This window comes from Elephantulus edwardii, unplaced genomic scaffold (genome assembly GCF_000299155.1).
Source record: "Elephantulus edwardii isolate Elephantulus edwardi_28Jun2011 unplaced genomic scaffold, EleEdw1.0 scaffold00047, whole genome shotgun sequence".
NCBI lineage: Eukaryota > Metazoa > Chordata > Mammalia > Macroscelidea > Macroscelididae > Elephantulus > Elephantulus edwardii.
In genome coordinates, this window is record NW_006399797.1 from 11,481,178 (window position 1) to 11,494,276 (window position 13,099).

The window sequence follows — 13,099 nt, forward strand, 5'->3', positions numbered from 1 at the left end:
CAATGAAGGAATGAAAACCCCAAATCCCTGTAATTGTTCATTAAAACTAATAAAATTTAATAAAAAAAAAAAGATGTGGGTCCTGCAACTGGCTCATCACCATGTGACTTCCAGTGCTTTGGACTTGAGCAAGCAGTCCACCATATTGTTTGCTGATCTTGGATTTGGAAGCTAGCAGCCTGCCCTCTGAACAACTGGTCTTAGATGTGTGTCTGCTCATGCAGCTATGTAAGTCAGGATGAGTCTGGAGCCTGGTGTCTTACTCTCAATCTTGGGACTTGTGTATATTTATGTAAGCTTCACTGATTTTACTCCTCTAAAGAACCCACCATAAGGCAACTCCTCTGCCCTGGGAGGAAAATGTGCATTATGAAAATTGCCATCATTTTATTGGTAACGAGACAACTACTGCAGACTTAAATAGGAAAGGGAGGTTGTACAAGATCTTCATAGGATATTACAGACAGCTTACAGGAAGTATGTAGAGACAAAGTGGAGGAAAAAAACTGCATGTAATAAAATGATGTTCAAAATGGAAAAAATGTATATGCTTTGTTTTTAAAAAGTCAATGTTACAAAAATACAGATGTCAGAGACGTATGTTTCAACATAATATCACAAGCTTTTGGTTGTTGCTGTTTTTAAAAAGATTTTGGCATTACAGTAAAAAGTAAAACTAAGGTCATGATGAGATAGATAAGATGTGACTACCAAAACTGTCACAAAGGTAGGCTATATACTGTAAAGGTCTTAGGTGACAGAGATCTGTGTGGCTCTGGGCTGTCAGCGTGGGGTATGCCTTTCCTCCAGAGCACTGAACTTTAATAGGCATACTTAAACTTAACAGATTCAGAAGAGAGGTCCAGGATGATAAAGAGATTCTAAAGTAAGTGTTTGTGAGTGACAGCTAAAGAAACGGAGGCTATTTTGCTTGGAGAAGAAAAGACTCCAAGAAGACATTGATAGCCCTCTTCAAGTATCTGAAGGCCTGTCAAGGGGAAGAGGCAGTAGGCTAGCTCTGAGTGACCTTGAGGCAAGAACTAGGACTAAGGCAGAAACTGCAGGCAGACAGATTCCAGCTCAATACAAGAGAGAGCTTTGAGCCATCAGAGCTACACGGAGACGGGAGAGCTGCCTCAGCAGTGAGGGGAACTTGTCACCGCAGGCCCCCAGGCCACACAGTGTGATAGCTTGCAGAGAGGCTGGGAGGGCGCTGGACATTGGACTAGATGACTTCTAAAGCGCCATCTAATGCCCACATTCTGTAATTAACCTTGGCCCTTGGGCTCACAGAAATCCACTTGTGTTATAAAGATGGCTCGAGATTACTTAAGTGACAGTGCTGGTGAAATTCTGAATCATTTTACAAATGTAAGGTATTATTACTATTCTTTTACTAATTAGAAAGAACTTTCATTTTATCCTAATTGCCACGATATCTACTTATCTCTTTCTCTCTACAACCTTTTAACTTAGAAATGACAGAATAATATTATTATGACAACTATTTCCTGTTGCTGTTGTTGTTATGTGCCATCGAGTCACTTGCAACTCATAGCGACCTATGTACAACAGCCCTAAACTCTGCTCTGTCCTGTGCCAATCGCACTGCCTCTGACACACCCATCCTGATTGCCTCAGTCACTGAATCAATCCATCTCATAGAGGGCCTTCCTCTCCTGCACTGTCCCTCCACCCTCCCAAGCATGATGTCCCTCTCTAAGGACCGGTCTCTCCTCACAACATGTCCAAAGTATGTTAGACGGAGCCTCAGAATCCTTGCCTCCAAGGGGCCACCCTGTTTAACCCTCTCCAGGATCAATCTGTCTGTTTTCCTAGCAGCCCATGGTACCCTCAATACTCTTCTCCAGCACCACAGCTCAAAGGCATCAATTTTATTTCTATCCTCCCTAGTCATTGTCCAACTCTCAATGGCTCTTCTTTTTTCATTTAACCAATGAGGGAAAGGTCTAATGTATAATATATTTAATGTATTAACAGTGGCTTTGATCTTATGATATTAAAGAATTGAGTAGCAAAGTTCTTACTGATCCCTGAATGGGACTGAACACATTGAAATCAAAAGCATCTGTTACAAAAACAAAACAAGCAAACAGATCAATAAAACAAGTACCTCATGAGAAATTCTGTGTAACAAAAGTCCCCACATTTTGAGTAGCAATATAATTATTTTTTACTAGTTTATAGAAAGTATTTTTATTGTTTTGCATAGTATCATTCATATGCATTGTTTTATACATTAATTAATACGCATTGTACTGTGTATATAATTAACAACCATTGGCACTGAACAGATTTCAAAGGGCAGCTTGGGAAGAAAAAGTAAAGTATTATAATGAAATGTGCAGAGATGGAGTTAGACAATCAAAGGGGTTGAACTCAGTCAGCATTTCTTAAGCTGAAGGAACTTAAGAACAAACTCAAGCCTTGAGCTGCAATACTTAAGGATGCTTTGGGCAGAATATTAAATGATCCAGGAAGCATTAAAAGAAGATGGAAGGAATATAGAGTCACTGTACCAAAAGGAATTGGCTGACACAGAAGAATTTCGTGAAATAATGTATGAGCCTCTAGTGATAATGAAAGAAGTTCAAGGTGTTCTGAAGGAACTGGCAAAAAACAAGGTGCCAGGAATTGACGATATACCAATTAACATATTTCAACAAACAGCTGTTGCCCTAGATGCGCTCACCAAGTTGTGCCAAGAAATCTGGAGGACAGCTATCTGGCCAACTGACTGGAAGAGATCTAGATTTGTTCCCATTCCAAAGAAAGGCAACCTGACAGAGTGTGGAAATTATCAAATAATATAATTAATACCATAGGCAAACAATATTCTGATGAAAATTATAAAAAATGACTGGAACAACACATCAACAGAGAACTGCCAGATGTGCTGCCTGGGTTTAGAAGAGGCAGTGGTTCTACTAGGTACATTATAGCTAATGTTAGATGGATTTTGGCTGAAAGCAGAGAATACCAGAGGAATGTCTGCATTTCATTGACTATGCAAAGGCATTTGACCGTGTGGATCACAACAAACTATGGCTGACACTGAGAAGAATAGGAATCCCAGAGCAATTGATTATGCTTATGTGAAACATATACTTGGACCAGGAGGTAGTCATCAGAACAGGGCAAGAAGATATTGCATGTCTCAAAAGCAGGAAGGGTGTATGCAAGGGATGTATCCTACCTCCATACCTTTTTAATCTATATGCAGAACATACTATCTGGGAGGCTGGTCTCTATGAGGAAGAATGTGGCATCAGGATTGGAGGAAGACTCATCAACAACCTATGTCATGCAGATGACACAACCTTGCTTGCTGAAACTGAGGAGGACCTGAAGCACTTGCTGCAGAAGGTCAAGGACTGCAGCTTACAATATGGATTGAAGTTCAACATTAAGAAAACAAAGTTTCTCAACACTGGGCTGATTGGCAGCATTATGATAGATAGTGAAGAGACTGAGATCATTAAAGCTTTAGTTTTCTTGGCTCAATAATCAATGCTCTTGGTACCAGCATTCAGGAAATCAAAAGACACATTGAATTGGGGAAAGTCTGCTGTCAGAGACCTCTGCAAGGTATTGGAGAATAATGATTTCAGTCTGGAGACTAAGGTGTGTCTGATTCAGGTCATCGTCTTTGCAACTGCTTGCTGTGAGTCAGAGAGCAGGACAATGACTAGGGATGATAGAAAGAGAATTGATGCCTTTGAGCTGTGGTGCTGGAGATTACTGAATAAATCATGAATTTCCAGAAGAACATGCAGGTTCATCCTGGAGAGGGTGAAACCAGGCTGCTCATTGGGAGGCATGGATTCTGAAGCTTTGTCTGATATACTCTGGGCATTTTTCAAGGAGGCACCAGTCCTTCGAGAGGGATATCATGCTCGGAAGGATGGAGGGATAGAGAAAGAGAAGAAGACCATCGATGAGATGGATTGGTTCAGTGACTAGGGTAATGAAGGTAGGTGTGTCAAAGACAGTAAAGTTGGCATAGGACAGAGCAGGTTTCAGGGCTGTTGTACATAGGTCACTATGAGTCGCAAGCAACTTGACTGCACAAAACAACAACAACAGCAACAATTATCATCTCATGTTTTCAAGTTCTCATTTAATCTTTCCCATTCTTTCACTACCCACTCTGCCCAATAACCTCTGCTATACTAGTGATTTTCCTTCTTCATGGTAAACATAATTCTGATAAGCTCTTAGAATCTACTCTCATAGGATCTGACTTCTGTATCTTTTACCCAGAATGTCCTCTGGAGGCCTGTCAACTTTGAAGCAATGAGTTTCGAACTTATAGCTGACCCACGAGTAGTTTCTGGAGACTGTACATTTCAGGGGAGAAGTCTGCCCACCTTCCTCCTGGGAGCAGTTGATGGATTCAAGCTGCCTTTGGGTTCATAGCATGACTCCTTATGGACTACACCACCACAGTCCCCTCCCAGGCAATGAGTTTATGCGATTCAGGTGCATAGCTAGCTTGTCACAAGTATTATAACCTGGATGAATTCATTTATTCAGATATCTGAAAACACCAATTTAGTGTAGGTGTTCCAAATTCTCTACCAAACTCCAATATCACATTTAACAAGTAACACCTTGATGGCTTTGAAATATCATTGCTTTTCTTTTTTGCTCTTCACCTCTCAGAAGTTTTAACAGAAAGTGACAAAGAAAAGACTAACAGATTAAAACTAAGATGAGAAAGGAAGCAAACTGGACACAACTGTTCTAAAAGTCCAGGCAGATGAACAGTAGAGGCGGATGATTTACAAAGCAACTCTCACACCTAAAATGAAACTTTCCAAACTGTTAGATGTTGTATTTCATTTTTCAAGTGGCAAAAGCCAGAGCAGAAAAGGGTTTTGGAAGGTGAGATTTATACAAGGCATCAGAGAGGAAATAAGACTCAGAAGAGGAGGTAAACAAAGATAATGAGAAAATCTTAACGACATGCTTCTCTTTTGAATCTATGTATTGTTGGGAAAGAAACATTTCTTCTTTTCTTTAGAAAACTTTTTGCTTTTGTTCTGTGCCTAGTGGACACTTACCCTCCTGCTTCAAACAGTATTCAATACACACAACAGAAGATTTGCCATTTTAAGAAGTATAATGTTTATACTTACTTTTAAACACATTTTATAGGTATAATGCTACACATCTGTGATATTAATTACAGTTCAAAGTCTAACCATGAGTGAGGTTAATGTTTTAATGTAGGCTGAGCTTAGAAAAGATGAAGTTTGTGAAGAACTGACTAAGTACCCCTATAGTATGATTATAACTATTTGATGATCATTATTGGGGAAATCCCTACAGGTTTCTATTTAAAGTCAGGAGGAGGCATTAATAAGTGAGGTCTCAAATCATCAGTTGAGCTCTCATGCATGCCCTCGGCACTCCCCAACCTGTCTCCCTTGAAAGCTTGCTAAAAAGAAAACAATAGGGCCTCACTTCAGTGAACCACTTTAATGTACCGTTTACCTCCTATTAATCTAAAGTTGAAAGACAAGCTGTGGATTGAAAATTTAGCCATCAGTAGCTCCAATGGGGGCCTGTTGTTGTTGTTGTTGATTGCCTTCGAGTCAAGCACAACTCATAGCGACGCTATGAACAAAAGGCCTGAAGCCCCTCTAGTACTATCGACATTTATTAAAGTTCATAGTTTCCGGAGGCATGTTCCGAGGGCCTGCTAGCATTTGACAAACGCTCCTGGCTTATCTACAGTACGATGAAGGAACTGCAAAGCCAGCTGGGTACAAGTAATCGGTCTGCCCAATATAGTCGCACTGCTCTAGATACAAGTCAAACATATAATGTCCTCCCAGAGCAGAGGGTGAATCTCTAAGAAGCATGGGATTCAGCTATGACAAGTCTTCTGTTTCTTGACCTGAGGGCAAGGACATACCTTGACTGCCATAGCTGGCCTCCATTCCAGAGCCATCCCACGAATCCACAGCACTGTCCACACTGGGCACAGTGGAGGAGTACATGTCAGAGAGCTTGCCTGGCTTCTGAGCTGGAGAGGAGTCCTCCTCCACATCCCCCAGATCACTCAGATGGCTGGGAATGGGGAATTTCTTGGGACTGGATGCTGTCTGGGCTTTAAAGACAAGAAAGGAACTTAAGAACCAGAGTTCATCTAACTGAAAAGACGCTCAGGTACTCTGTGGTTCTATTTCCAGTAGCGTACATACTACCACATTCTTTCAGAAATTCTTCAGTGTGGTTCTTGACCCACTCACCATCTGTCTGCTTCTTAATCTTCAAGGTGACAGTCTCTCCGGCCATCTGTAACAAATGGATGGCTTCGCTCAGAGGCTTCCCTTTCAAGCTGCTGCTGTTGATGGCGAGGATTCGGTCTCCTATATGGATTGCACCCGTTCTGAAACAGCAAACAGAACAGAAACATAAAAACAACCCCGAATGCTACTAAAGAGAAATTTCCTGACACATATGACACATTCACAATCATAAAGACTTGCCGAGGGTCTCCCGAGGTCACTTTTTCTAGCTTTCTTCTGGGTAATGCAGTAACCGCATCTGTTGTGAATTACTTTTTTTCATTTTTTTCCAAATACAATCAGAAAAATTCTTTTAATTAGCTTTCAAAATGGATGTTTGTGCTTTTATAAATTTTAAGGAAGTTGAGTCTTCTGATAATCCCTCTCAAAAATCTCAAGGACATGAACCATTGATAGCGACAGTTAGAATGGAGTGTTCCTTCTTTCTGTAGATTCTATAACATAATCAGAATGCTGACACCAGAAATGAGATTCAGAAAGATGGGGATACACACTAGACACTAGACCCTCTTTGGTGATTCCAAGAATTGACTGAGTCAAAATTCAGGAATCAATATGTATTATTACAGCTCAATCCAAATCTACCACTCACCAACTGCCTGATGCGGACACCTTCAGCACTGCTTTGTTTAGGATCTTTGTGTGCTTTCTGACAGTGGGGTTATTAATCTCAAAAGAAATCCATGAGGATTAAATAGAAAACCATATGTAAGAAGTCTTGCACAATGCTTGGAACAAAGGAAAAAAACACACCAATTTAATGGATTGATAAATAAATTAGTAAACATTTGGCCAATTCTCTTATCTTTCCATTCCTTCCCCTGCCCCATGCCAATCCTGCACTAGCAGCTTGGAATCTACCCTTTTGATATTCATCTGATGTATCTCTGTTAGATGGCACAAGGTGGGGAAGCAGGAGAATCACTGCAAACATGCTCAGAGATGCAAAACAAAAAAAAACCCCAAAAAGCCAGCTGTTTACACTTGGATGAGGGCTACGGAGAGATTGAGTCCCGTGTATTAGCCTAATTGTCTTAAAACTGGCCTTTATGGGAGATTAACAAAATGAGCATAATAATTTATATTGCTGCTTGTGACTGAGGGCTCTGACTATGGATTGTTTTAGACATGGGGGCAGCTGTACTGAACAACTGCAACTGGGACAACAGAAGCGACAGAGACCAGACAGGTTTCTTAACAAGCTCAAAACTTCTGTCAGGGATTTTTATGTATTAAAAGAAAGTATTCAAACTTTGTAAATAAATCAGAATAAAATTTAAAAACATAAAAGGAGAAGGAAAGAGGATCCCTTCCTTGTTCCAAAAAGAATTTTCAATTTATGAAAGAACTAACTGTAGCTGTAGACCACAGCACATTTTACTTGGAGGTTGTTGAGTGTGATCAGTATTAATCTTTTCCTTATTGTCTAAAAGAAATATGTACGACTAGAATTAAGGAAAAGATCCCTGAAGGACACTATATCATGCATTATCTCTTCTAATAGCAGATAATTAATTCAATAAGGTAACTCTTTACATGGCTTCACAATGTTGAATAAGTTGATTTCCATGGTACCTTCTAATTCCCAAATGATCTCATTTTCTGCCTCTATTTTACAAACCCTTGTCTCTGTATGCTGGGATATATGATGCATGGTGCACCCCTGAGCTAGGTTACAGAAGGACATGTTAAGTTACAGAATTTAGAATATGGTTCTCACCATGTCTCAGCAAATTGGGGGGGTGTGTTTTGGGGGCTTCAGTTCATCACACCCACATGAACACACTCAATTAAAAATATTATCCAGACAGGTCATGAGGCATTGTTTCCTGAAAACTTTGAAGACAAAGGTGGTATCATCCTCATTTCTGAAAACACAGCAGCTAAGCACAGCATGAACCAGGTAGAAGAGGCTCAGTGAATGCTTGCTGAATTGAACAGGACAAGCCTTTTAACCTCCCTGATCTTTACTCTTCTCCACTCAAAACGGACACAATACAAATCTATCTCCAGTCAGCTGTGGTCACTTTATACATTTCTGGAGAATAACAGCAGTGCTAAGCTCATGCCATCTTTCAAGGACTATAAGCTGTTCCTCAAAGCCAAGTCAGAGCTCTCCCTGAGAGTTCTCAAGCTCTGAAATCAATCTGTTGTGTGGATTTGAAAAAGTCAACAGATAACTATGCAGGTGAGGAGAGTGTGTTTTGACGTGGCTAGGAGGAAGGTCTCCCATTTCCAACACAAAGAATTGTAGCAGTTCCTTCAAATTTTACCTTTCAGCTAATCCCCCTTTGGTGAGGCTTGAGATAATTATAGGATCAAACGGCTCTTCTGTGCCCGATATTGTGATGCCAAGGGGTCCCCCATAGCGCTTAAGCTCCACGGTGTAAATAATTGCTCCAGAACTTTCTTGTTCATCTGCAATAAATGCCAAGGAATCATAATTGGTTTCTTTGGAAAAAAAAAAAAGGCATTAAGACACACATATTCAGACATAAAACAAGAAATTCAAAACCGCATCTTCAAAGTATTGTAGCTTAGACAATAATTATTTTGGGAAGCAGCGTTTCTTCAACAGGACATTACATTCTAATACATACAGGGCTGTAGTAATCATCACCGCCAGGGAAGGGCAGCGCTGTCCAATGATTAATGCTTTAAATCTGAAAGGGACCCATCTAACTACTTCTACAGGGACTGTGTCTCCATGCCGACCACAGTGCTTATCAAGAGTCTTACAGGTAAACAATACATATTTCTGCATGACAATACATATTTCTGCATGGACACACTGAATAATCATGAAATAAATAGGAGAGAATAGGGATTCATTGACAAAGAAAAGATTGGGTCATGCAGTTCTTATTTTGGACTTTACAAGTAAGCCACCATTCTTCTTCTTCCGCTTTCCCCAACTATCTCCCCACCCCACTCCCCATCGAGGAAGCTCTGGTGGTCTAGTGGCAAGGAGCTGTAGTGCAATCCTGACGGCACGTGGTTCGAAGCCACCAGCTGCTCTGCAGAGAAAGATGGGCAATCTCTTCCTGTACAATTAACAGACTTGGAAAACCCACTGGAGGGTTAGCTATGGGTTGGTTCTGACTCTACAGTACACAACAACAACAGCAAAAACATCATGGTAGAAAAGCTCTGGTGTATCATGGTAGAACTAGAGCTCTGGTGGCTTAGTGGTAAGGAGTTGCACTGCCAAACTAAAGGTTCACAGTTCAAATCCACCAGCTGCTCTGTGGGAGAAAGGTGGGAAATCTCCTCCTGTGTGATTTACTGCCTCTGAAAACCCACTGGAAGGTCTGCTATGTGTCAAATTCAACTCAATGGTACACAACAAAACAACAAATCTGGTAAAATATATACAATAAAATATCTGGTAATTCAATAATTTTTACATGGACAATTCATTGACTGTCACTACCCTTTTTGGACTTACTCTACCAGTATCAACTCAGCAACTCAGTGTCTTCCTTCTCACCTTCTCCCCGCCATTCATAATCACAAATAAGTTTGGTTTCTATATATTTGATAATTTCATATGTTGTTGTTGTTGTTATGTGCCGTCGAGTCGTTTGCAACTCATAGCGACCCTATGTACAACAGCCCTAAACCGTGCTCTATCCTGTGCCAATCGCACTGCCTCTGACACACCCATCCCAATTACCCCAATCACTGAATCAATCCACCTCATAGAGGGTCTTCCCCTCCTGCGCTGTCCCTCCACTCTGCCCAGCATGATGTCCCTCTCCAAAGACCTGTCTCACCTTACAACATGTCCAAAGTATGTCACATGAAGCCCCAGAATCCTTGCCTCCAAGGAGCAGCCTGGTATAATCCTCTCTACGATGAATCTGTTTGTTTTCTTGGCAGTCCATGGTACCCTCAATACTCTTCTCCAGCACCACAGCTCAAAGGCGTCAATTCTCCTTCTATCCTCCCTAGTCATTGTCCAACTCTCTGATGCATAACAAGTGATTGCAAAAACCATGGCCTGTATCAGGCGAACCTTAGTCTCCAGAGACACTGTTGCTCTTGAGTATTTTCATATAAGTGAGATTATATAATATTTGTCTTTTTGTTGTTAATTCATTTCAATTAGCACTGTGTTTTCAAGATTTATCCATGTTGCAGCATGCATCAAGACTTGAATTCTCTTTATGGCTGAGTAATATATATCTGCACCACATTTTTCCCCTTTCTTTTACCTGCTGACGGACAAGTAAGCTAGCTTTTAATATAGAAAATTGACCTAGCTTAGAGTTGGCACAAACACTATCATAAGCTACTATGGGTAAGTGGGACTTCTCTCATAATTCTATGATGTAAGTCCTACTAATGAGCTAATGGCCATTAATGGAAGGTATCTGTGAATGTGCATTGTCTAAAGCACTGGCTGGAATGACTGACATCACAGGAGACCTTCTGCATGCTGGTAACTTGACTGGCTCAGGATTGTAAATACAACACCTCAGAATTCAAAGGAGTCATTTGCTAAAGATACGCTTTAATTTCTTGAGCACTTCTTGTTTTACTCTTTAGAGCCATGAGTTGTGAATGGTTAAGGAGCTGGTTCATTTCAGTACTTCAGGATACAATAAAATGGTCCAGTAGCCACTTTAACAAAACAGTCAACTTTACAGTAAGACTGCATCATAGCAAAGCATTAACACAGTACATTTTTGCAATGAGCAGCTGTTCATTTACAATACACACCCTGAAACAAGGAGGTGAAGAAAAGCTCGAGTTAACAATTCAATTATCTGTGTGAGCAATGAAGAGCTGCTATGAATATGAGATGAAAGGTCTAGAGAGGCATGGAAAGAAGCGTGTCTACTCCGGCCAGCATTTTTCCTTCTGCACACAGAATGGGAATTCTGGGATGGACTCATCATCTCTACTTCCCGAATGTTTGTGCTCCTAATAAGCTTCGTAGATCAAAAATGAGAGACCATCCATCACACACGGCAGTGCTTAAATCAGTATCTCAGACTATAAAAGTCTTCCCCAATATTGGCTTCTAACTTACATTCGCTGCTGAGAAACCTTCCTATCAAGCCTTCAATGGCTTTGATGGTTGCCAGAGCTGTGGTCACCAGGCTGGGGTTGGTCTGCTAGGAGGCTCATGAGAGAAATATCAGAATATAGGAAAACCAGATAACTGGCAGGGACCAAAGTCTCCATTTTTCTATACTATGCTGTATCTTCAAGCCTCAAGTTGCAATACTTAAAGATCACCTGGGCAAAATGTTGAATGAGCAGGAAACATTAAAAGAAGATGGAAGGAGTACACAGGGTCCCTGTACCAAAAAGAATTGGCTGGCCGAAGAATTTTATGAAACAACATATGATCAAGAGGCAGTGATGATGAAGGTAGAAGTTCAAGCTGTTCTGAAGGAATTGGCAAAAAACAAAGACCCGGAAATAGATGGAATACCAACTAACATAGTTAACAAACGTCCAGATGCTGCCCTGGTTGTGCTCACCAGGTTGTGCCAAGAAATCTGGAGGACAACTACTTGGCCAATTGACTGGAAGAAATCCATTATTTGTTCCCAATTCAAATAACAGTGACCCAACAGAGTGTGGAAATTATTGAAGAGTATCACGAATATCACATCCAAGCAAAATACTGCTGAAAATTATCCAAAAATGACTGGAACAGTCCATCACCAGAGCACTATCAGAAATAGGAGCTGGGTTTAGAAGATGCCATAGCAATTAGAGACATTATCAGCAATGTCACATGGATCTTGGCTGACAGGAAAGAGTAACAGAGGAGTGTCTATCTGTGTTTCATTGACTATCCAAAGGCATTTGACTGTAACGATGACAACAAATTGTGGCTAATCTTGAGAAGAACAGGAATCCCAGAACATTGGATTGTCTTCCTGTGGAACTTATACTTGGAGCAGTCATCTGAACAGAGTAAGGAAACACTGCATGGTTCAAAGTCAAGGATGAGACCTGTGTCCACATCTTTTCATCTATATGTGGAACAGAACATTTGGGAGATTTGACTTTACGAGGGGGAATGCGGCATCAGTTTTGGAGATTCACAGCAATCTGTGTAATGTGGATGACACAACCTTGCTTGCTGAAACTGTGGAGGACCTGAAGCATTTTCTGCAGAAGGTCAAGGACTGTAGTCTTCAATATGGATCGAAACTCAACATCAAGAAGACAAAGATTCTTACCACTGGAACAATTGACAGCACCATGGTAGATGGCAAAAAGATTGAGACTGTTAACAATTTCAGCTTGCTCAGCTCCACAATCAATATTCTTGGCACCAGCATTAGGAAATCAAAAGAACTGTATCGGCAAAATCTGCTGTCAGAGACCTCTCCAAAGTGTTAAGAAGCAATGATGTAGTCCTGAAATCAGGCTGTTCCTTGGGGGCAGGGATTTTGAAGCTCCATCTCACATACTTTGGGCAGATGGCCAGGAGGGACCAGCTGTTGGAGAATGACATCAAGATTGGAAGAATGGAGGGAGAACAGAGGAGAGGAAGACCCTAGATGAAATAGATTGACACAGTAACTGAGATAAAGGGAGCAGATTTACCCGAGGCAGTGAGACTGACTCAAGATAGGGCAGGGTTCAGAGCTATTATACATAAAGTCACTATGAGTCACAAGTGACTCGATGGCACAGAACAATAACAACATGTTGTATCATCACTTTTTGGAATAAGGGGCATTATTTAACAGATTACATATGTTTAGCAGTGTATAGATGATATACCA

General features: G+C 40.8%; 1 protein-coding gene across 1 annotated transcript in view; it reads right to left on the reverse strand.

Moving 5' to 3' along the window:
* Nucleotides 1–13,099, reverse strand: part of GRIP1 (glutamate receptor interacting protein 1) — a 271,569-nt gene that overhangs the window by 53,591 nt on the left and 204,879 nt on the right. Inside the window, exons 14-16 of the mRNA XM_006886100.1 lie at nucleotides 8,615–8,759; nucleotides 6,282–6,421; nucleotides 5,945–6,139 (exon numbers count right to left, since the gene is read on the reverse strand). Coding sequence (XP_006886162.1) covers nucleotides 5,945–6,139; nucleotides 6,282–6,421; nucleotides 8,615–8,759 — 480 coding nt within the window. The remainder of the gene's footprint in view (nucleotides 1–5,944; nucleotides 6,140–6,281; nucleotides 6,422–8,614; nucleotides 8,760–13,099) is intronic.